The sequence below is a fragment of the Cottoperca gobio genome, chromosome 18 (assembly GCF_900634415.1).
Source record: "Cottoperca gobio chromosome 18, fCotGob3.1, whole genome shotgun sequence".
NCBI classification, from domain to species: Eukaryota; Metazoa; Chordata; class Actinopteri; order Perciformes; family Bovichtidae; genus Cottoperca; species Cottoperca gobio.
This window is the reverse complement of record NC_041372.1, coordinates 9646515-9670110: the sequence shown is the minus strand read 5'-3', so window position 1 is coordinate 9670110 and position 23596 is coordinate 9646515. Positions and strand designations below refer to the sequence as shown.

The window sequence follows — 23596 nt, the reverse complement described above, 5'->3', positions numbered from 1 at the left end:
TTGCGTCAAGCTCCTGTTTTGCTTTCCAGCACGACTGAAACGTCGCCCTCCCCTCATCAAAACAAAAAGGCAACTACTGCACCACCACCAAGTCCCGCAGCTGGAGATCACTTCTGATTCATCCGTATCCATGCAAAATGCCTCACAACAACAACTCTCTTCCTTCTGGTTTGCTCTCGGATCACGCACGTCATGGTCAGTGGAAATTCCACACATCTCTGTTCTCAATCCGTCAGCCATGAGCCACTCGGAGGCCTTAGATCAGGAGGTATTCTGTCAGCTGGGACAAGAGGGCAGAAAAATGAGAGGAGGGGTGGAAGAATGTTCTAGCACTGCTATGCTTCAACCAATTATACTTCCCACTGTCCTTTTGAGTGGAGCTGCTACCCCCCTGACTCCCCCACAGTACCCACCAAGTGAACCTTGACGCCAACAACCCGCCCTCCTCCTTCTCTTCCCCTCTCTCCCTCTCTTTCATCACTCTCTCCTACCCTCATTGTACGCTGCCACACTTGTCTCCATGGGAACCGCTCTGGGATTGGGTGTTGTTCCTGTGACCTCTCTGGCTGTTGGGAGTTGGGTGAACTTTTTTTTTCCTCCAGTCCCCCCCTCGCCCGTCCTTTCTCATGTACTCCTGCACGCTTTCAAAGTATGCTGTGTGTGTGTGTGTGTGTGTGTGGACGGGACACATGACAGCAGTTGCGAGTAACTTCAGGATCAAACGGTGAAATTTAAATTAGAAGTAACAATGTGTCTGTGTGAAAAGCTAAAAAGAAGAGAGGCTGTGTGTGTGGAGCAGATTGCCCGTTGGCAAAGACAATAGTGTGCGTGTGTGTGTGTGTGTGTGTTCCAGGAGTTCGACCACTCGGTCCACACATGTGTGCTGGCATTGTCCTGTGGCTGCAGCCGGCCACAAACTCTGTATTCAGAGGCACCCCTGTTGTCCAGACGTCCCTATTCATGGATGTTTGGCCAAACGTGATCATAGCTTTTCATGCTGTGCTACCAAGCGACACACACATCTGAATACACAAAGATGGAGGAAATAAGGAAGCCATCTTGCCGGAAAATTTAAACCATTAACTCACCAAGGCCTTTCGATGTTCAACCATTAGTCTCAAGATTCATCCTTCATGAGCTGGTAATCAATAATCTTATTTTTATTTTTTTATATTTACAAACACACACGCGCGCACACACACACAGACATAAACAAACTTAAGTAAACAGAGCAGTTAAAGGCACCCTGCGGGGAGTTTGCTCAATGGCAGCGCTGTAGGAGCAATGTTTTAATAAGTGGGTCCTTGTATTGTTTGTTTGTCACGGTCTAACAGCGTGTGCATGAGGACACATAAGCACACACGATGGGGGTAAAGTAAGACACACTGCGAAGGCCTGTAACAGTTGAAAACGTCAAAGTGACGTAGCATTTACAAAGAACAGTTTTATGAGGTAGTACATTCGTTTAACTCGTTAGTTTGTGGCGGCAGAAACACGCCGTGATCACGACACTGACATATGTTCACCAGCTAGTCGCTAACTGTGTCTGTCTGCTGCTTGCTGCTGGGCAGGTAGCGTACACTGGGCCTTAAACAGAGGCCTGCTGCATCTAAACTTAGTACTATAACTAACTGTTATTAACATATTCATTATAGCCACTTTAAGGAGAGGCACCATACATGTTAGGCAAAAGATATTAATGTAAATGAAACTTTGTTTTGCTTACAGGGTAACTTAAATACATTGATCTGCTAAATGTGCTTTGTGGTTCCAGTAAAAAAAAAAAGGTTCGAGAGAGTTCACCGTCCCTGTAAGGCTGCTATGGTTTTAGTGCAACTGAACCTTTGTTTGAAGTGTATATCAAGTATCACATCTTTAGCTTGTTTTTCATTCTGTAGATTCATGATCGGTAACAGTGTATATGGTATACGCCATTTGTTATTCAGGCTGAATTCCTACTGATACATGTGTGCAAATATATCCTGAGGCACGCTCAGGGGTTCGTAAACATCCTCAATGATCTCAAAGACGGGATGACTAACCTGCTCCCCAGCTGACTTGGACTGAGATCAAAGTGGCTCGTCGAACGATGCTCGAGGAGTTCAAATGTCGGTGGTTTCTTAAAGAGGAAGCAGAGGCTTCACGACTACGACGCAGCAATTCCTGTCTATAGCCTGTGCACAGAAATCTGAGGACAGAGAGGGACAGCGAAACCACAGCACATGCGTTCTCTGCAAGTACATGTTCAGATGAGCGTGACAAATGTTTACATTTATAGTCCAACACACACACACTCGCACACACACACACACACACACGCACACAGATGAAAGGGTGTTGAAGCCCTCAGCATCGTCTTACAGACACAGGGGCGGTACAGTGGGAAACCTCCCTTGAAATAGGGAAAGCGTTGTTGGAGCATGTCCTGCGCTAACACCTCCCTGCTGTTTACAAAAATAAATGTAACAAACAATACGGCATAGAAAAAACACAAAACCTAAAAGCTTAAAGGAGCTAAAACTCTGCAATTCACATTTTGGAATACAGAGTTAATGTAGATCCTCTGCAGGGATTTTTCACTTCTTTCACATTTCTTAGTGCAGAGATGTTATGTTTTCATAAGACCAGCACAAGTAAAAGTGATATCCCCTAAACTATATCTGTTGAGCAATGTAACATTCCTATTAACCACTTCAAGATATTCTGTTCGTTAACCAAAACAATACATTTTCATGTATTCCAGATGAGTCATGAGACAAATGTATTCAGTAAGAAAGCTGCCTTTTAACACGCTTCTTTGTGTTATCTTGAGCCCCCGGGTGTATTGCTGTGTTACTTGCGAAATGCACATTTGTATATTTTTCCTGAAGAATCCTCGCTTAATAATAATAATAATAATAATAATAATAATAATAATAATAATAATAATAATAATAATAATAAATAAATAAATAAAATTGACCCGGGTGAAGAGGATATCAACCAGGCCAGTAAAAGTGCAATGAAATTCATATTTATGCAACATTCAAGTTATATTTATTAATAGAAATACCTCAATTGTTTTGCTTTTGTGAATTCCTGGATACGTTTGCCCCTGCAGTACTTTAAATATGATTAAAATAAAACAAATTCACTCTTTGGTTGAAGTGGCCACAACCGTTAAACGTATGCAACAGGTAACAATGAGTCACAAATAGACACTGCTGACAATTTAAGGAGTCACAAGCCAAAAAGGTTGTGAACCACTGTGGCAAAATAAAGGACACCCTAAGGTTCAAACACTTTATTACCCCTGTTTTATAGAGATACGAGATACAGGTGTTTTACATTTCATTTATGAAACGTTGTTTTCTTGCGATCTCACAATAAATGACGTCTCGATCTCGAGGAGATGATCCCGTCATCTCGCTAAAACATTTGTTATTTCGAGACATAAATAACTTGAAATGACCTTCAAATCAAATGAAGTCGTTATCACAGGAAAACAAGAGGAAATAAAATGTTTTGCACCGTGGCCCTTCAGGGCTTCCGTACGAAATATCAAAAAAGGGCTGGTATCACAAAAACATTTAGTGACCCTCAAGAAAACAAGCCCATCGTGTCGAGATCAAGAAATAAGATTCCTGTGATCTCATGAAAAGGGAAGAGAAACATCTTTGATCATGTACTGAGTGCTGAGTGTTACAGCTGACAGCTAGTTATTTTCAGCTTTTTAAGTTTCAGTAAAGGAGCTAGCCGGTTTAACACTTGCACCAGCCCCTTCCTGTAAGACAACACTTGAAGGGCTAAAAACACACAAATCCCTCAGAGGCTATCCTGAGCAGATGTCCACAACCTGCACGCTGCAAAGTTGACAGTATGTCTATATACTGTACAGGATGAAAGCCCCGGAAGGATTCCCAGAGTTATGTTGACAAGTGATGTCAGACAGTTATATAGTTGTGCTGGACTTCTAAAATAACTCTATGGGCGGCTCCATTAGAGTATCAAATGACAGAAGCGGGGTTTCGTCAAGCGTTGTCTGGCAGGCCGGCTTCGGACGCATTGAGCTGTAGCAAGCATGTTTGTGTGAGCGGTGAAACGCTGCTGAGTCACACAAACTGTCCCACTGTGGGCACACACAAGAGATACAATGCTAGAAGAAAAGAAATGACTTAGATGAGTGCCGGCCGCACAAGAGAGTTACAGTTGGCCATTTACAGTCAGGTTTGACACGCAATAAACCGCTGGCAAAATATGGTTGTATAACAGGAAATCAAAAAAAAGAAAAAGGAGGAGAGGAAGAGAGGGTTCGGAGCATGGCTGTTGCCAAAGGAGACTGGAGAGGATAGGTGGAAAATCATCTGGGAGGGGAGCCTGATACGGTGGGGAGTAGGGAGGGGGACGGACGGCTGGTTTTTCCACTGCCAGAGAGAGGACGGCTAAATCAAATTAATTAGCTCCTTCATCTCTAGGCAGCTACTCAGGCATGCTGTACTGGCGAAGAAAGTCGGAGGGAGAGGGGGGGGGGGCACTTGGCATAAGAGAATGGGAGAAAGCGAGATAGGACATGGTGGAGGGGTGAAAAGCCTGCTGTGTATGTGCGCCATTCAGGAGGACGGGCAGCGGAGGGGAGGGGTGCATAATTCTCTGATAAGCGTGAGGGTTGTTTTACTGGAGCCTCTGTTCAGCGATGAGGAGGAAGTAGCTGCAAGTTGGCTGACGCTGTGTGCTGCTGCGCTTCAGGGCGATGGTACTTCCTGTTTCTAGACAGCCTGTATTTTGAGGGCACTGTAAACAACTCTGCCTTTCTGCACGGCTCTTTAAATAGCACCGAGACACTTCAATCAGAACCTCCCGGAAAGACGGGAAGCTGAGAAAGATAAAAAGAAAGATACTAAAGGTTTTTTTTGAGCAATGGCAACATGAAGTAAACTTATCCAGGGATCAAAAATAGAATAAGAAAACACTAATATTTGCACTGACATCAGAAGAAAAGGAACAGCAAAGCAGTGGAAAAAAAAAAAGAAAGTGAGGCAGATGGTTGGAGGCAATGGCATCGTGCCAGGGGAAACAAAACAGCAGCAAAGCAGAGAACACAAAAAAAGTGAGAAAAGAGGCAGGGCGAGCGGTACGGCCAGGAGAGAGCCACTGCAGGCTGCATGTGGCCATCTCTGAGGCTTAGTGTGCAAGAGACACGGGTGAAGGAAATGCAGCTAGGGACGGAAGATGAGCTGAAGAGGGAGTCAGTGAAAATATGAAGAAGGTTTGTGCGCAAGTGGGAGGTTCAGACAATAAAGGAGACACTTCTGTGAGGGAGGGAAAGCAGTCATGTGACTACAAGGGTTGACTGTACAGAAAAGAGGTAGGCCAAGTTGATTCACAATTAAAAAAAAAGCTTCCCAAAGAGTGAGAGGAGAATGAAAAAAATACAGTGTATGGCAAAGGGCAGCATGACAGACAGTGCCAGAGGTCAAAGCCTCAGGAGAAGAGAGCAGTGGACAGCTCAGTGCAGCCGCATTGCCTGGGCGAGACTTGGCTGCACTGTGAGAAGCCCAGATTAACACTAAGCCGATTGCAATGCGAGGTAGGATCAAGAGCAATTAATTTAGCACCCAGATAGTTCCAGGAAGAGGCTGAAAGAACCTTAACAAAACGTAGATCTCCCGCAAAACTCAAATACTAGCTGACTTAACATTCCTACTTCAGCCTGTTCTCTACAAACGCGAGCTGCCTGAAGAGAATCCTGTGTAAAGAGAGAATCTGGAAGGTCTGAAAGGGTGTGTGGATGATAAAAGGAAGGCTAAAAGAAAGATGAAGACGCTTGGCTAGGGCTGACATTAGCCAAAACAAACACCTAAAGAACAGGACATTCTCTTGCAGACAGAAATGGGCCGGCCTGTTCCAGTGGGCTCTCAGAGAGAGCATGCCTCCGACCCTGCGTCACCCATTTTTATTACAAAACAACATCCTGGTGCATAACTTAAGCGGAAATGCAGCCTAAAACCGATTATTTCTCGTTCATATAATAAGCCATTCACTACAAACCTGCCGTGACTGGACACATTTCAAAGCATGGTGGTGCATATTAAGCCGAGACTGTACACTAGGATTGGTTCTTTTATTGTGCGTTATTTTAGGTTCACAGCCTTCAGGATATGTTGTCTTGGATTTTATTTTTAGGAGAAAGTTATCTACGGTTACAAACAGTAAGTGAATTGTTTCGAGGGTACACCGTTTTCGTGGATTGTGCTTCAGTTGCGATCGCTTACTAGCTGAACACATCTAATGAGGTGGAGAAACCAGAGTGGTTATAGTTTAGGCCTTTCGATTGTAAATCAGATTGAAAAAATTAATAGTCTGCTCCTCCCACCATGCTTTGCATCTGCCCGTCTGTCTCTCCCCCTCTACTTGTTCGCCTATTGTGCTACGAAGCTCCCCCTTCCCCTTGCTCCCCACCAACCCCTGAAAACACACTCACTGTCAGGCTCTGACATCAACAGACAAGAGCTCCCCCTAGATACATGAATCCTCATCCGTTCCATGAATTAAAGCCCATGGAAGGAAAATATATTTAGATATGAATATATGAACTGTCGAGACAGAAACAAAAACAATTGCACCTATTTATACTTAAAGACTGAACATTTGGTTTTGTTTTTACAAACACTACAGCCCTGTGATGCCTGCTGTAAAAGAGCCACTTGATAACACACCCATAGAAAAAGTCCAACTGCCAAAACTATCAACTGTTTTTCAGCAAGACCTTGATGTTATCAGGGTACTTACAAGCGTTATATTGGATTTAAGAGCGTTTCAGGCACATCTAAATACCACTCGGAAGCAATCACAATACAGAAAATTGACCAATTACACCGCTGAAATAATCTAACCATCGCACGATAAGTCTCAACAGTTGGATTCTCACCAATACAACATTGCAATATCTTTAAGACATGAAATAATTCAACTGTATTGATGAGCTTGAAATTATAAGTAATGGTTCCACTCATTTTAAGGCTTTCCCAGCTCTTGCAAACATCCAGTTTAAAGGAAACTTACATGTAGAAATTGTGTTGCAGTGGTGGAAGAAGAAATCAGATGCTGTAAAAGTAATACAATAGTGTAAAATAAAACTCTGAAGTAACCAGTTAAAGTCCTGCAAATGACATAAGTATTACCCGCAAAATATACTTCAAGCAGTTCCCCTTTGGAATTAAAAAAACTCAGGCAGAACACAAATAACTCAAACATTTAACCTTAGTAAATAGACATACACTGCTATATATATATATATATATATATATATATATATATATATATATATATATATATATATATATATATATATACACACACACAGTATGTGCGAATGTCTTGTGACTTTAGTTTTTAATTTTTATGCTTTGGTTTTATAAGTCTTTGCAAAAATAAAGCATATTTAATTTAATGGATCTCAATAGACAGAATATCCTATAAATGATGTTTACATGCACTCCCCAGATTGATTTGTATACATTTAACTTGTATTTGGATATGATACTAACATTTTGCAGAAATGCTTTACCAAAAGTGCTGTAGATTTTACAACTAATTAAAACGTGTGTGTGAGTTCCTACCAACAGACCAGGCAGTCGGATCTCTATGCACTAACCTCCTTGCAGCAGTAGAGGGAGCAAGCTTGACAGCCTGGTGGGACACACTTCTGCATTGAAAACGTGGTTGTGCAATGTCTTTCCAACGCTGCTCATGCTCAATATGAGCCAGAGGAGGGAGCCAGCTGGTCAATAATGAATCCTTTGTATAGTCATGGTATTGCATGGCACATGGTGAACAAAGTGATTCACTGTCACATTCTTCTACGCATGTCAAACCTAGCATGCACGTAGTTTCTTTCGGTTTATTACAATTACTCAAAAAAACTGAAGTTGGTTTGACTCTATAAGGATACTGCAGATATGGCATCTATCCTTGCTTCTGGTCTTGAATGACTCCATCCTCTGCTGAGCCTACCAAAGAGAGATGATGGCAAAGAGGCAAGTTCATGCTGGTCGCAGCACATCATCTCTAAGCTGTGCCACTTGTAATAGTTGAACATGAATCAATTGTGATAATTACACAAGAATAGAACAATACCATAGGCCACCATGTTGGTTCAGTGTCTTTATTTAAACAAAACAAAAAAGGCAGTAAAAAGATTTTGAGCAGTTACAAATTCACTACATTTAATAAACACTGCATTAGTGTGTATGCAATCATAGCACTGAGATATTGAGATGCGAACAAAACCCACTACCTAGCATTTACTTTGATGTAACGTTACGCAGACAGAATGCACAAACGGTGAATAGAAACATATTTGAGCACTTTATGCAAATATCAAAAATACTGCTTGAATGGGACAACGGAGATTTATGGCTCTCAAAAGGACCATACATTAACAGTGTACCGTTCTGCTTTTGGACAATAATACAACCATTAACACAGGGCAAACGTGTTCCCTTCCCTCGGGCACAACTAACGAGAGCTAACCGGATAAATCTATTGTGTAACAAGCTAATGGCATCTCTTAGTCCCTGGAGACAAGATTAATACTTTAACCTATAACACCTAAACTTTAAGTAATCATAACATTGAGTAAAAGGATGGGATGCCTCCATTGTCATAGTCACTGTAAAATCAGCTGTAAAAACAGCTTGTTGACTAGACAGCAAGCTTATCCTTTCAATAACAGACTAATATACACGTAGTTAGCTAGCAAAATGGCTTCAACTTCGACGAAGAGTCAAGACTATTGAAACATCGGATAGCAAAGTTTCGATACTTAATATACAATCACGTTACAATTAGTAAGATAAAACATTTACATAGCCTCTCCATATTTTGTCACAGAGCTAAAACATTTTTTTTTAAATGCGCAGCTATGTGGTCGGTCAAGTTAGCTAACAAGAACATCCCAGACTCCATCTTTCTCGTTCACAACAAGAAGCATTTCGTCAAACACCGCCATGTTGGGCGCTAATGGAGCGCAACAATGCTAGCTATAATAGGCTTTTTTAGTCCTCTTATTAACATTAGAACACAGTACATACCCCACTTGCTAATGTAAACAACACTCGTATACTATAGCAGTAACACCAAGACAAAGGTTGACCCGCAGAACCAGGGATTTACTTAACTAACGTAGCTAACGTTAGCCGCTAGCTGAACGTTTTGTCCCGGTACATTCATTCCAAGGCTGAACCTCAGGCTACTTTAACTTAAATGAAGACATCTACTAAGCATAACACTACTCAAACACGGTCTTTATTGTTTTAAACGTTAACCACGCTAGCTATGCACAGTAAGTGTTGAATATGTGTCAAATAAAAGACAGCTAGCAGGGAACATACCGTCGTTGTCGGCAAAGTAATCATACGTTTAGCTAACCTGACCACCGGTTGTAATTTCTAAGAAAGCAAAAATTTAGCGTTTGTATTTAAAATTGTACTCCCCTTGCTTGTAAATGACTTGTAATGGTCACAGTTTTGACGGATTAATTTAGTTGCCTTTTAAATGTATAGCGAACAAATATTAGTTAGCGTTAACCGCCAAAACGACGGCATTTCAGACTGCTTTCGAAACATGGCCTACAATAATATTTTACATTTTAACACAAATATTAAAAACCTAACAACATCTGAACAAAACAATCATATATAAATTACACACAGAACATGTTTATGTAAAAATCATTAAAAGCTGTTTTTAAACAAATGTTAAATGAACACTTAAGGCTTCCCCCAGACTTTCCTATAAGGCGTACGGAGAATCCGGTCCACTTGCCGGACATCACTCGGAGGCGAGTCCGAGGCTTACAACAAAGTCCCAGAGATCCAAAAATGCAGAGGACGTAAACCCGACAAGTCGCTGTGTTTCTAAAGTAGCTCGAAAAATAATCCACGATACAGTGTTTCAAGATGAAAATATCATGTATTTCGACCATTTTCCCATGTTTAATCAAAGGTCTTAACAGGCCTCAGCCCTGAGCCTCTTTTCTTAGAGCCCAGGCTGATCTACAGCGAGACGAACGGGAGAACAGAGATTTTTTTTATTTTTGCTCTGAGGGAAGAAATTCACATCGGCCACATTCGGCAAATATCGGAAGCAGGGCGGGTTTTGTTGAAATTATTCTAAGAAGGTTAATTTCTTCGTAGCCATTGGTCATCTATTTTATACTCCTCAATATTAATAAGAAAACGGACGAATCGAAAGTATTTTGATTGAATATTCATATTTTGCATGCAAAATATACGCCGTACCGCCTACTCTGTTTTAATAAAGCCAATCGGGATGAGTTTAGATTATATCAACGCCCGCCTTTAGTTCTGATTCGTTATAAAAAATAAACGTGCTCTCTAATTGGTTGTACGTATGGCAACATTAATTATTCATATAACTGCCTTGAATGGCCAATGAGCGTTTTACTACAGAGATCCATGTCCCACCTACCGAAGAGTCAGTCCCTGTCTTTCTGAGTGGGCAACCCCGTAGTATGCAGTCAGTCTATAAAACCAAGCGTTGAACCGCTTCATGTTCAGAAGCGCTCAGAGCGCTCCAGAGTGTAGATCAAAAAAGGGAAGGGAACAGTCGGTAGCCATCTTACTTAGGACCAAAACACAAATATCTCGGCTATAAAGGCAACCGACAGCAGAGGTCCCTGGGATATCGCCTTCGGAGACTTTCCGGTCACCGTTGGCGGCCTGACCAGAGTCGTGGTGACAATTTAAAGGCTGTTCCTGCTCACAAAGCGGCGTGCCGAGGAAGGACGCGTCTCTTTGAATAGACAGGATGCACGGACCGCCCTCCGGCGACAGCGCATGCCCATTGCGCACGATCAAGAGAGTTCAATTCGGCATCATCAGCCCAGATGAGCTTGTAGGTTTTCTTTTTGGGGGAATGGGGTATTTTATTAATTTTCGGACAGATCACACATCACTCTTACAGTTTCTTGACTAATCTTGTAGTTTAACATATGTGGCAAAGACATGGTTCTGTTTACAACGGGAAATGCTCGCTGTTAGCCTAGCCTAGCTAACTAGCTGTATCAAGCTGGTGAAGCTTGAGCTAACTAGCATGTTGAAGGAAGTTTGAAAAACTTAAAGCACAACATTCTCAAATATGATCCATGTTATCACATGAATTAAACCCCCTTTTAATTTATGCAATGTACCTTGTAGGCCCATCAGTAAGTAGACATTTTGCTTGCTTTATTGCTTTTCGTTATAGACACAGCTCGCTTGGTTTTTACCACTGCTCGCATTATACTCATTGGACTGTTTACTCACACAATAAATGAATAAAAGGGTACATCAACAATTTTCGATATGCATGTTTTCTTTAAGTATTGGGTGTTTTACTAGTTTTAGGGATTGATGAATACTAGATTATGTATGTATATGTCATTGAGCATAACGTTTAATTTAGTGAAAGTGAATGTTTACAGAGCTTTATTTTGTTAGACAAACTTAAATTCTTTATATTTTTACTGATTTGAAGTATATTTTTAACACTTGATAGTTGATGCAAATTGTTGGAAATTTAGATTCTATGCCTGATGTAGATGAATGCATGTGGAAAATAAATATTTATGACTGACGGATGTGTTTATATTCAATCACGGTCAGTCGATCACCTGCTGATTATTGTAGCATTAACTTGTCTATATATCTAAATAAATGATGTCTTTCTCCACAGAAACGGATGTCCGTTACGGAGGGGGGAATCAAATACCCCGAAACAACAGAAGGAGGACGTCCTAAACTTGGTGGCCTTATGGACCCAAGACAAGGGGTCATAGAACGATCTGGAAGATGTCAGACATGTGCAGGTATAATGGCATGCTAACATTTCATGCCAAGATATCTTATTTAATTAGTTGGCTGCTATACCTATCGGATGTCATTACTCAATGATTTAAATGTGTTTTTGTTTTTCTCAGGCAACATGACAGAATGCCCTGGCCACTTTGGGCACATAGAACTGGCAAAGCCGGTTTTCCACGTCGGCTTCGTAACAAAGATTATGAAGGTTCTTCGGTGTGTCTGCTTCTTTTGCTCAAAGCTACTAGTGGATTCGGTAAGTAAATGAGCATTTAACCGTACATGATGATCATAATAGACTAATGTTTTATCAGAAAAGTATAATTTCAGTGCTGTTCATAGCTTCTTTTTTTACCTCCAGAACAATCCAAAGATTAAAGACATCCTCATAAAATCAAAAGGGCAGCCCAGGAAACGTTTGACACATGTGTACGAGCTGTGCAAAGGAAAAAATATCTGTGAAGGAGGAGAGGAGATGGACAACAAATTTGGAATGGAACAGCATGAGAACGAGGAGGACATTTCCAAGGAGAAGGTATTTGGGTGAAGTCTTTCTGTCAGAGTTAATGGCAATTTTGCCTCAATTTTCACGACAAGGCCACGCTTATTTTCTTTCTCACACTCTTTTCTCCCCACAATGTGACTTACGCAGGGCCACGGTGGCTGTGGGCGATACCAGCCACGCATCAGACGCTCTGGCTTGGAGCTGTATGCCGAGTGGAAGCACGTTAATGAGGATTCGCAGGAGAAGAAAATCCTCCTGAGTCCCGAGCGTGTGCACGAGATCTTCAAGCGCATCTCGGATGAAGAGGACTTCATCTTGGGCATGGACCCCAAGTTTGCCCGACCGGAATGGATGATTGTAACGGTGTTGCCTGTGCCTCCACTGGCTGTCAGGCCTGCTGTGGTCATGCAGGGATCTGCTCGCAACCAGGTAAAGTAATACTGACCTCCAAACTGAATATTTTGTTCCTGCAGGTTTTTAAAGCTGTGATAACAACAAATTATTAACTAACTTCTGTTTTTAAAGGATGACTTGACCCACAAGCTGGCAGATATCGTCAAAATCAACAACCAGCTGAGAAGAAACGAGCAGAGTGGTGCTGCAGCTCACGTCATCGCTGAGGATGTCAAACTGCTCCAGTTTCACGTCGCCACCATGATTGACAACGAGTTGCCAGGCCTGCCAAGGGTATGTATGCGCAAATAGTTAGATATTCAAAAGGAACATGCTCTTAAATACACTGACATGAGCCACGTCTGACAGTTTTCTGTATTACATTTCTGCAGTGTTATTTATGGTGCTGAAATTACAATGAATGTTTTCCTTTCACAGGCAATGCAAAAGTCTGGCCGCCCTCTCAAATCCTTAAAACAACGTCTAAAGGGGAAGGAGGGGCGAGTCCGAGGTAACCTCATGGGCAAGCGTGTGGACTTCTCCGCACGAACTGTCATCACCCCTGACCCCAACCTGCAGATCGACCAAGTGGGCGTACCTCGATCCATCGCAGCCAATATGACCTTCCCAGAAATAGTCACACCCTTTAACATCGACAGGTACTGCGAAGTAGTAATCTGATATACTTTATGTAACGTGAAAAAGGCTGTATTTAATGAAACGTGATGTCAGCTAATTCATTCCGATGACCATCTTAGATTACAAGAGCTGGTGCGAAGAGGCAACAGCCAGTACCCGGGAGCCAAATACATCATCCGGGACAATGGAGACAGAATTGACCTGCGATTCCACCCCAAACCAAGTGACCTTCACCTGCAGATTGGCTACAAGGCAAGCTTGAAATACCTATAAGCAACTCTAGAGCTGCTTATCTTTTGTTAGTATTTAAAAACTAAAAGTGACTTTTTTTTTTACTGTTTAGGTGGAAAGACACATGTGTGACGGTGACATCGTCATCTTCAACAGACAGCCTACACTACATAAAATGTCCATGATGGGGCACAGGGTGCGAATTCTTCCGTGGTCCACGTTTCGACTCAACCTCAGGTACCAAACGAAGGCCGCGCATCACTGGCTTTTTTTTATAAATAATGAATTTGAATTATTATTTTTAAGGTTTTTGGCATGGCATTCTGGAAATGACAATAAAACTCATGATTTTAGATCATTGTAAAGGCATTTCTGGTGTCTTAATGCAAATTCCTGCCACTGTCGCATCATCTCTGACTGAAAGGAGTTCCCCATGTGGTGTAGCAGTTCTAACATCCCACCCTCTCGTCTCCCTCCAGTGTCACAACTCCATACAACGCTGACTTTGACGGGGATGAGATGAACCTCCACCTGCCTCAGTCCCTCGAGACGAGGGCAGAGATCCAGGAGCTGGCCATGGTGCCGCGTATGATCGTCACACCCCAGTCCAACAGACCCGTCATGGGTATCGTGCAGGACACGCTCACGGCTGTCCGCAAGTTCACCAAAAGAGATGTCTTCTTAGAGAGGGTAAGGGGATTGTTACGTGGTCACCAGCGGCTGCTTTTGCTGTCCTGAAAGGGTCTTAACACGCCGTGTTTCTCCACCACAGGGTGAAGTGATGAACCTCCTCATGTTCCTCTCCACTTGGGACGGGAAAGTGCCTCAGCCGGCCATCATCAAGCCTCGTCCTCTGTGGACGGGCAAGCAGATCTTCAGCCTAATCATTCCCGGACACATTAATGTGATCCGCACACACAGCACCCATCCTGACGAAGAAGACAGTGGCCCTTACAAGCACATCTCGCCTGGGGACACCAAGGTACAAGTCCTCCGAGTAATGATGTATAGATTAAAAGAATGAAACGACAGCGCATGTGACCCCAACGTTCGACTCATTCACACACAGGTCATAGTGGAGAACGGGGAGTTGATCATGGGCATCCTGTGTAAGAAATCCCTGGGGACCTCAGCCGGATCCCTCGTCCACATCTCCTACCTGGAGATGGGCCACGACATCACCAGACTCTTCTACTCCAACATTCAGACCGTGGTTAACAACTGGCTGCTCATCGAGGGTGAGAGAACATTTAGTGCTGTGTGTTAGTTGGCTTGAATGATTAACACTTTTATATATGTGTTGCCATGTTGTCTTACGAGTCTCCTCTTGATATTGTCTTCAGGTCATTCCATTGGTATTGGTGACTCCATTGCTGATGCCAAGACCTACCTCGACATCCAGAACACCATCAAGAAAGCCAAACAGGATGTGATAGAAGTAAGAGCAGCGTGTTTGTACAGTCACCGGCGTCTCACACTTTCAACCGCCGTTCTACCCGACTATTATTTTTCCCATCAGAAATGACATATAGAAAAGTAAAATATTTCCTTTTGTTCTCCAGGTCATCGAGAAAGCCCACAACAATGAGCTGGAGCCGACCCCTGGTAACACGCTGAGGCAGACCTTTGAGAACCAGGTCAATCGTATCCTCAATGACGCTCGTGACAAAACGGGATCCTCTGCCCAGAAGTCTCTGTCTGAGTACAACAACTTCAAGTCCATGGTGGTGGCTGGTTCTAAGGGCTCAAAGATTAACATCTCGCAGGTACAATAATCCCCCTAACTATGATCACTTTCACGATTTAGATGAGTGAATGTGATTCACGTTATCTTTGACGCTCGTCTTATCTCCTTCATTCAGGTTATTGCCGTGGTGGGGCAGCAGAACGTGGAGGGTAAACGAATCCCCTTCGGCTTCAAACACCGCACGCTGCCTCACTTCATTAAGGATGATTACGGTCCTGAGAGTAGAGGCTTTGTGGAGAACTCCTACCTGGCTGGCCTGACCCCTACAGAGTTCTTCTTCCACGCTATGGGAGGCAGAGAGGGTCTGATCGATACAGCTGTGAAGACGGCTGAGACTGGTGAGTCCTGGGAGGGAGAGTGCAGGAAGAAGCGAGTCAGGATATGCTTCTTAAATATACAGGGACGTGCTTTTCTTTCTTTTTTTAAACGTGGTCAATCGGTCGTATCTCACCCAGGTTACATCCAGCGGCGTCTGATCAAGTCCATGGAGTCGGTGATGGTGAAGTACGACGGCACGGTGCGTAACTCCATCAACCAGGTGGTTCAGCTGCGTTACGGCGAGGACGGCCTGGCAGGAGAGAACGTCGAGTTCCAAAACGTGGCAACGCTCAAACCCTCGCACAAGGCCTTTGAAAAGAAGTGAGTCGCACACCCATGAGTTTAGAAAATGAGATTTATAAGAAAGTTTGTTTCTGGGCTTCTTTTAATGCTCAAAGAAATCTGGATTTATTGAGAAATGTGCAAACACTTGATGTTGCTTTGCAGTTCCTTGTTTGGATTTGTGATAACTGAAGAGTTTTAGTCCCGAACATGCTTCAACGTTACTCAATCTTATCTATGATCAGCGGCTTAACTCTTTTCTCATTTTCTGTCTAGGTTTAAGTTTGATTGCACCAATGAGCGAGCGCTGAGGCGGATGCTGCAGGAGGACGTAGTAAAAGACGTGTTGACCAATGCCATTGTGCAGAGTTCCTTGGAGAAGGAGTTTGATAGGCTGAAGGAGGACAGGGAGGTCCTCCGAGCCATTTTCCCCACTGGGGACAGTAAGGTGTGTGTGTGTGTGTGTTGACGCACTGCTCTTTTAGTAATCTCTTGGTCTGCCAAAAAATATATTGAAATAAACCTCCTTGCTTGCAGGTGGTGCTGCCATGCAACCTGGCCAGAATGATCTGGAACGCTCAGAAGATCTTCCGCATCAACATCCGAACCCCAACAGACCTCAATCCTCTAAGGGTGGTCGAGGGTAAGACGACAAATCGCTGCTTCATTCTTCCTGTGTAAAAATAAGCTGTTGTCTTGTCCAGCCAGGCTGCTACTCAGACAGTTTCTTCACCACATATTAAATTACAGGATTATGTGAAGCGTGTGGAAGTTAGAATTAGAACTAGGGGGGGGGCAGGGCCTGACCTCAGGTGCTCCTTAAAGCCACATTAAGCCACCTGGTGAGTCCTTGTGTGTTGCATAACAAAACAGTTCAAGTCGTAGTTTCTTGCTAGAGCGAGAAAATGATCTCACTGTCTTAGTCTGTAAGATTTAAGTGTGTTTATTTCATTAAACATGAAATATGAGCACAATTAGTGACGTGGATTTAAAACTACACCAGAAAGCCTCGTTAATGTCGGGACTTAAGCAGAACCTTGTTGCATAAATCTCACTCTCTGCACGTGTGTTTGCATCTCCCAGGTCTTCATGATCTGAGTAAAAAGCTGGTGATTGTGAACGGCGAGGACCCGCTGAGCAAACAGGCCCAGCAGAACGCCACTCTGCTCTTCAACATCCACCTGCGCTCCACCCTCTGCTCCAAACGCATGACCGAGGAGTTCCGCCTCACCACTGAGGCTTTCGACTGGCTGCTGGGAGAGATCGAGACCAAATTCAACCAGTCCATCGTAAGTTCAGCATCTCTTTTAGAGTTGATGCTCAACTTCCCTGTGAAACGATACGTTTCTTCAACTTAATCTCATGTTTTCCTCCGTTCCCAGGCCCACCCAGGTGAAATGGTCGGCGCTCTGGCTGCTCAGTCGCTGGGAGAGCCTGCCACCCAGATGACCCTGAACACTTTCCATTACGCCGGTGTGTCAGCCAAGAACGTAACACTCGGTGTGCCTCGTCTAAAGGAGTTGATCAACATCTCCAAGAGGCCCAAAACACCCTCGCTGACTGTTTTCCTGCTGGGTCAGGCAGCCCGTGACGCCGAGAGGGCCAAGGACATCCTCTGTCGACTGGAGCACACCACACTGCGAAAGGTGAGGGAGAGGATGATGTTGGATGTTTACTCCACAACTCTTCTTATTCCCCTCATGAGTAGTGACTAAAAGTTGTCCTTTTTTCCTTAGGTGACGGCCAACACCGCCATCTACTACGACCCCAACCCCCAGAACACGGTGGTGGCCGAGGACCAGGAGTGGGTGAACGTCTACTACGAGATGCCCGACTTTGACGTGACGCGCATCTCGCCGTGGCTGCTGCGCATCGAGCTCGACCGCAAGCACATGACCGATCGCAAGCTGACTATGGAGCAGATTGCAGAAAAGATCAACGCAGGTGTGTTGCGTGCACGTATTCTGTTACTTATCTGTAACAGAAACCAGGTGGCTCTCCTTAACGACACTTTTTTCTTTTTCCCCCCCCCCTGCAAGGTTTCGGAGATGATCTGAACTGCATCTTCAATGACGACAACGCCGAGAAGCTCGTTCTGCGAATCCGAATCATGAACAGCGACGAGAACAAGTTCCAAGAGGTGTGCATTGATGTTGTGTTAAATAACGATGGACGCACTGTAGTCCACTTCAATATTAATCATACATATCTGTGCTTTGTCTAGGATGAGGAGGTGGTGGACAAAATGGACGATGACGTGTTCTTGAGGTGCATCGAGTCCAACATGCTGACAGACATGACCCTACAAGGCATCGAGCAGATCAGCAAGGTAAAGGAGTGAACACACACACAGATACACACACACACACACACACACACACACACGAATATTAGCATTCACCCACCTTCATCAGTAACAAAAGGGATGTACCTGCCTGTGGCCATAAGTCAAAGGTCCCACTCCTCTCCTCCAGGTGTACATGCACTTGCCCCAGACTGACAATAAGAAGAAGATCATCATCACAGAGGAAGGTGAGTTCAAGGCGCTGCAGGAGTGGATCCTTGAGACGGACGGCGTGAGCCTCATGAGGGTCCTCAGCGAGAAGGACGTAGATCCCGTCAGGAACCACCTCCAACGACATTGTGGAGATCTTCACGGTACGAAAGCATAAAAGCAGCTTGGACTCCACAGTAGCACTACGACAGTTTGAACAACTCTTCATGTTTTCCCCGCTCTCTCTCTTAAACAGGTCTTGGGAATTGAGGCAGTGCGAAAGGCTCTGGAGAGGGAGTTGAACCACGTCATCTCCTTTGACGGTTCCTACGTCAACTACCGTCACTTGGCTCTGCTTTGTGACACCATGACCTGCCGCGGCCACTTGATGGCCATCACGCGTCACGGCATCAACCGTCAAGACACGGGACCACTCATGAAGTGTTCCTTTGAGGAGACGGTAAATGAACGGCACTGCTGCTTCTCTACGCCGCTGATTGAACAAGGACCGTCTTAATAACTATTTCCTTTCCGTTCCTCTCTTTGTTGCATTTCCTCCTCCAGGTGGATGTGTTGATGGAGGCGTCGTCCCATGCTGAGAGTGACCCCATGAAGGGTGTGTCGGAGAACATCATGCTTGGCCAGCTTGCCCCGGCTGGTACAGGATGCTTTGATTTGCTGTTGGACGCAGAGAAGTGTAAATATGGCATGGAGATCCCTACAAACATTCCTGGCATCAGCGTGGCTGGACGTAAGTGGAGAGATCTTTGTCTTGATATAATGCAGAAGAGTTTCCATCGTGCAAAAGCTATAATATTTATGTTCTGTACCCGTCCTATTTGCAGCCAGTGGAATGTTCTTTGGCACGGTGCCGAGTCCCATGAGTGGTATGTCACCTGCCATGACCCCATGGAACACAGGAGCAACACCTGCCTACGGTGCCTGGTCCCCCAGTGTCGGTGAGTGTATGCTCAGGTTGCTTTGTCGTCTCCTTTTGTTTTTGCTTTTCCTTTTTTTGAGCTTTGCCCTTTTTTTGTGTTTGTCCCGCAGGAAGCGGCATGACCCCTGGGGCAGCAGGTTTCTCCCCCAGTGCGGCATCAGACGCAAGTGGCTTCTCTCCAGGCTATTCCCCTGCGTGGTCTCCCACCCCCGGGTCTCCAGGATCTCCAGGACCTGCCAGCCCGTACATCCCGTCTCCAGGTTAGACCCTGCAGAACAGTTAACGGATGTTTCTGTAGTTTAGAACGTGCACTGTATGACGTCATATCAATGTTTGTTTCTACAATGTTTTTAGGTGGAGCCATGTCACCCAACTACTCCCCCACCTCCCCGGCCTACGAGCCTCGCTCCCCTGGAGGCTACACCCCACAGAGCCCCGGCTACTCCCCCACATCCCCCTCCTACTCCCCCACTTCTCCCTCTTACTCCCCAACCAGCCCCAACTACAGCCCGACATCTCCTTCCTACTCTCCCACCTCTCCCAGTTACTCCCCGACCTCTCCGTCTTATTCCCCAACGTCTCCCTCCTACTCCCCCACCTTCCCCGTCTTACTCCCCCACCTCCCCGTCTTACTCCCCCACCTCCCCCTCCTACTCTCCAACCTCGCCGAGCTACAGCCCGACATCGCCGAGTTACAGCCCGACGTCACCCAGCTACTCCCCCACCTCACCTTCTTACTCCCCCACCTCCCCCTCTTATTCCCCAACCTCTCCATCTTACTCCCCCACCTCCCCGTCCTACTCGCCCACCTCTCCTTCCTACTCACCGACCAGTCCGAGCTACAGCCCGACATCGCCGAACTACACGCCCACCTCGCCCAGTTATTCCCCCACCTCCCCTTCTTACTCCCCAACATCGCCCTCTTACTCCCCAACCTCTCCCAACTACACCCCTACCAGCCCCAACTACTCCCCCACCTCTCCCTCGTACTCCCCTACCTCTCCGTCCTATTCCCCCTCAAGTCCGCGCTACACCCCGCAGTCGCCCACCTACACACCCAGCTCCCCCTCATACAGCCCCAGCTCTCCCTCCTACTCCCCCACCTCACCCAAATACACCCCAACTTCCCCCTCATACAGCCCAAGCTCCCCGGAGTACACCCCCACCTCTCCCAAGTACTCCCCCACCTCGCCAAAGTACTCCCCGACGTCGCCGAAGTACTCCCCGACTTCTCCCACCTACTCCCCAACGACTCCAAAATACAGCCCCACCTCTCCAACCTACTCCCCTACCTCCCCCACCTACACCCCCACCAGCCCCAAATACTCCCCTACCTCCCCTACTTACTCCCCAACTTCACCCAAGTACTCCCCCACGTCTCCTACATACTCGCCAACTAGTCCTAAAGGCTCCACGTACAGCCCCACCTCCCCAGGATTACAGCCCCACCTCGCCCACCTACAGCCCGGCCATCAGCCCAGATGACAGCGATGAAGAGAACAACTGAGCGGCTGCGGAGGAGAAGGGGAGGCACCTGAAGAACCCCCGTCACCTCATGGTGGACACTTGAAGAAACACCCGTCACCTGAAGGACAGCACCTTTAACCAGCTGGAGGTGGCGGTGCTTCTAGCCACGGGGGGTCCCAATTGTGGTTGTTTTTCTTTGGGGGGAAATCTCTCCTTTGGGACCTTTTTGTTGTGCTCCAGTCTTGACCATCTGAGACCCCACCCCCCCACCCCCTCCCCCCTTTACCACAAGAAATTGTTAAAACTATTATGTGAAAGACTTGACTGCTCTGCCTGAAGGAAAAAAAAAAAAAAGAGGCTGCCTTTTGAAATAGTTTTTTTTATTTCCCACGGGGGTGTTGGTGCGAAACTGAAAGTCCCACGAGGGAATGAAAAGGAGGGGGGGGGGGGGGGGGGGGGAATGTCCCTTTTTAACTTTATAGTGTACTGCATCCAGTCTCTCTCATTCTCCAAAACAAATGAGTGCATCGTTGTGGAAAGCGTACATATTGCCAAAAGCCTTTTGAAAAGTGGATTGTATCGATCACTAAAGCATAAGCTCTAAAGAAAACCAAGGAGGTAAGGATCAGACTTTGTTTACTGCATATTTCACCAAGGTGTATTTTGTTAGACCTTTTGCTGCTTTTGTAAAAGTCCAGTTGCTGCCAGTTTATGGGGGGGGGGGGGCGTTTTGGTGGAACAAAGATGGAGCTTTTAGGTGTTTGATATATTAAAATGGTTCTGTCCGATTGTCCAAAGAGGAAAGTTGGACGGTCAGCAAAAAATACATACACGATAGGAGAGAGAAACTGGCTTTGCAGGGAAAAGAAATCATCATTAACTACACAGGTGTATGTACCCATCGCCCCTCCCCTCTTCCTCCTTCACACCCCAAAGACAAAAACTGAAAGATGTCATGAGAACACCCACCAGCATCCTCTTGTCCTCCTACCATTTTGAGACTTGTGCATCAAAAGCAAAAACACTTTTCCAGATAATATTCTTCCCTTCAACGCTGGGAATTAAAAGATTTATATGAAGAAGAGAAATAGAAATGATTATTTTGTCTTTTAATTTTGATTATAGGAGGAAATGGGGCACACGTGGACGAGCGGACACTAGTTTGGCGTTGCTGCTTTTGTCATTGTTTGCATGAGTAGCACATGTTAATACATTTTAATCGAGCTTTAGATTTAAAAAAAAAAAAAAAAAAATTCAAATCCCTCCCACTTCTCGCTAATCTTCGTCCCATTTCTGATAGCTGACGTGTACACAGGTTTATTTGGACTATTCAATTTTATTTAAGAAAGACGGTGAACTACTATTCTGTGTGAATATGAATAGAGGAAAATTAAGATTTTTTTTTATTTTGTTTTTGGCTTTTTCTCTTGTTTGCTTTTGGTGACTTTGTAAACCTGTCTGCAGGAGGCTCATGTTCATATACTGTGGATGAAGGGGCAGGGGACGGAGGGGGGGGGAGTGCTATTTCTTCTTCTTCTTCTTCTTCTTCCCCGTTCTTTCTCCCCAACAGTTCGAGATCTTTGTTGCTAACATGTTGCATGCTGTCACCATGTCGTGACACGGGCAAAAGTTGAGTGCTCAAGTTTGGGGGTTTTCACTTCTCGGGACGCCAGAGGGCAACATTTGTCCTCCTGTTGGCCTTTTTTTCTTTACAACGCCGTGGAACATTTATTCTCTTTTAAGCAGAGATTGTCCAAAGAAACGACGCTTTCGGTCTCTCTGCTAAAAAAAATATACAACCTTACCCACTACATTAGTGTGAACTTTCTGTTTGAATATGGGTGCTTTCTGACATGGCTCCAACTAGTTTGACTGTTAGGGAACCGTCTGTACGCCTGATGATGATAATGGTTCGTTCCATTTGGTCATTTCGACACGGTTTCTGAAATGATTGGACTAGCTGAGTCTCCTCCCTCTTCATCCACAAGTGATCCTCATTTCTGAATTCAGTGTTTCTTTTTTCTACCAGTGTATGTACCTGTGACGAGGGGAAATCATGGGGAGGGGGGGGACGTTATGGATCCGACTGGGAGTCCTGAGGAGATAAAACGCAGCCAGTAATCTTTTGGGTTCTGAACATTTTTAATATGATTTGTCATGATTTTGTGAAACATTGCTACGAAGATCTTGAATTGAAAGGACTCATCTTCTGGCCTTTTTGAGATAAAGCAGGTTTGGTAATTGCACTTAGTAAATATTGTGGTGGACCTAAGCCCCGGACATTGTGATATTTTGTCCACTATGTTTGCATCTAATCCTGTTGTCTTAACTGTGTGCTGTCCAGTCAATTCAGGACATCAGGACTCCCAGGTTGTATGAATGTGTGTGTGCGTGTGCGTCCGAGGGCGAGACAGGGTTTCAAACTGAGGAAAGACTTCACATGTCTGGGCAAAGGAAGGTTTAACTTGAAATTGCCACTGTATAGAAATCAATTCATTATCTCATTCTCTGTATCTTTGTTCTGTTTGTTTTTTGACTTGGGAAAAAATGAATAAAAGTTTTACTACATGTCTGTCTTTTTTTTTTTTTATGTGCTAAATACATTTGCATTGTTGTATTGCTAGTTTTACTTGATACAAAGGTATGAATACTCCTTAGTTGACCGAAAGTCGAGCACTTAATGAGCCTTGATGGGAAACACCTTTGCCAGTAAACCATGTGACCTGTTTCCTGTAAATGA

General features: G+C 44.8%; 1 protein-coding gene across 1 annotated transcript; it reads left to right on the top strand.

The window, feature by feature from the left end:
* Window positions 1-10809: 10809 nt before the first annotated feature.
* On the top strand, window positions 10810-23424 carry polr2a (RNA polymerase II subunit A). The gene is given in 32 exon segments (XM_029454478.1): window positions 10810-10896; window positions 11716-11848; window positions 11960-12096; window positions 12202-12375; window positions 12493-12774; window positions 12871-13032; window positions 13177-13397; window positions 13497-13629; window positions 13721-13845; window positions 14088-14298; window positions 14381-14590; window positions 14678-14846; window positions 14952-15046; window positions 15171-15374; window positions 15471-15693; window positions 15811-15994; window positions 16232-16403; window positions 16493-16598; window positions 17039-17244; window positions 17338-17601; window positions 17692-17899; window positions 17995-18095; window positions 18180-18284; window positions 18430-18579; window positions 18581-18613; window positions 18706-18909; window positions 19014-19200; window positions 19295-19408; window positions 19500-19649; window positions 19744-19988; window positions 19990-20826; window positions 20828-23424. Coding segments are annotated over 32 exon segments (5901 nt in total). The 3' UTR covers window positions 20897-23424.
* The last annotated feature ends 172 nt before the right edge of the window (window positions 23425-23596 follow it).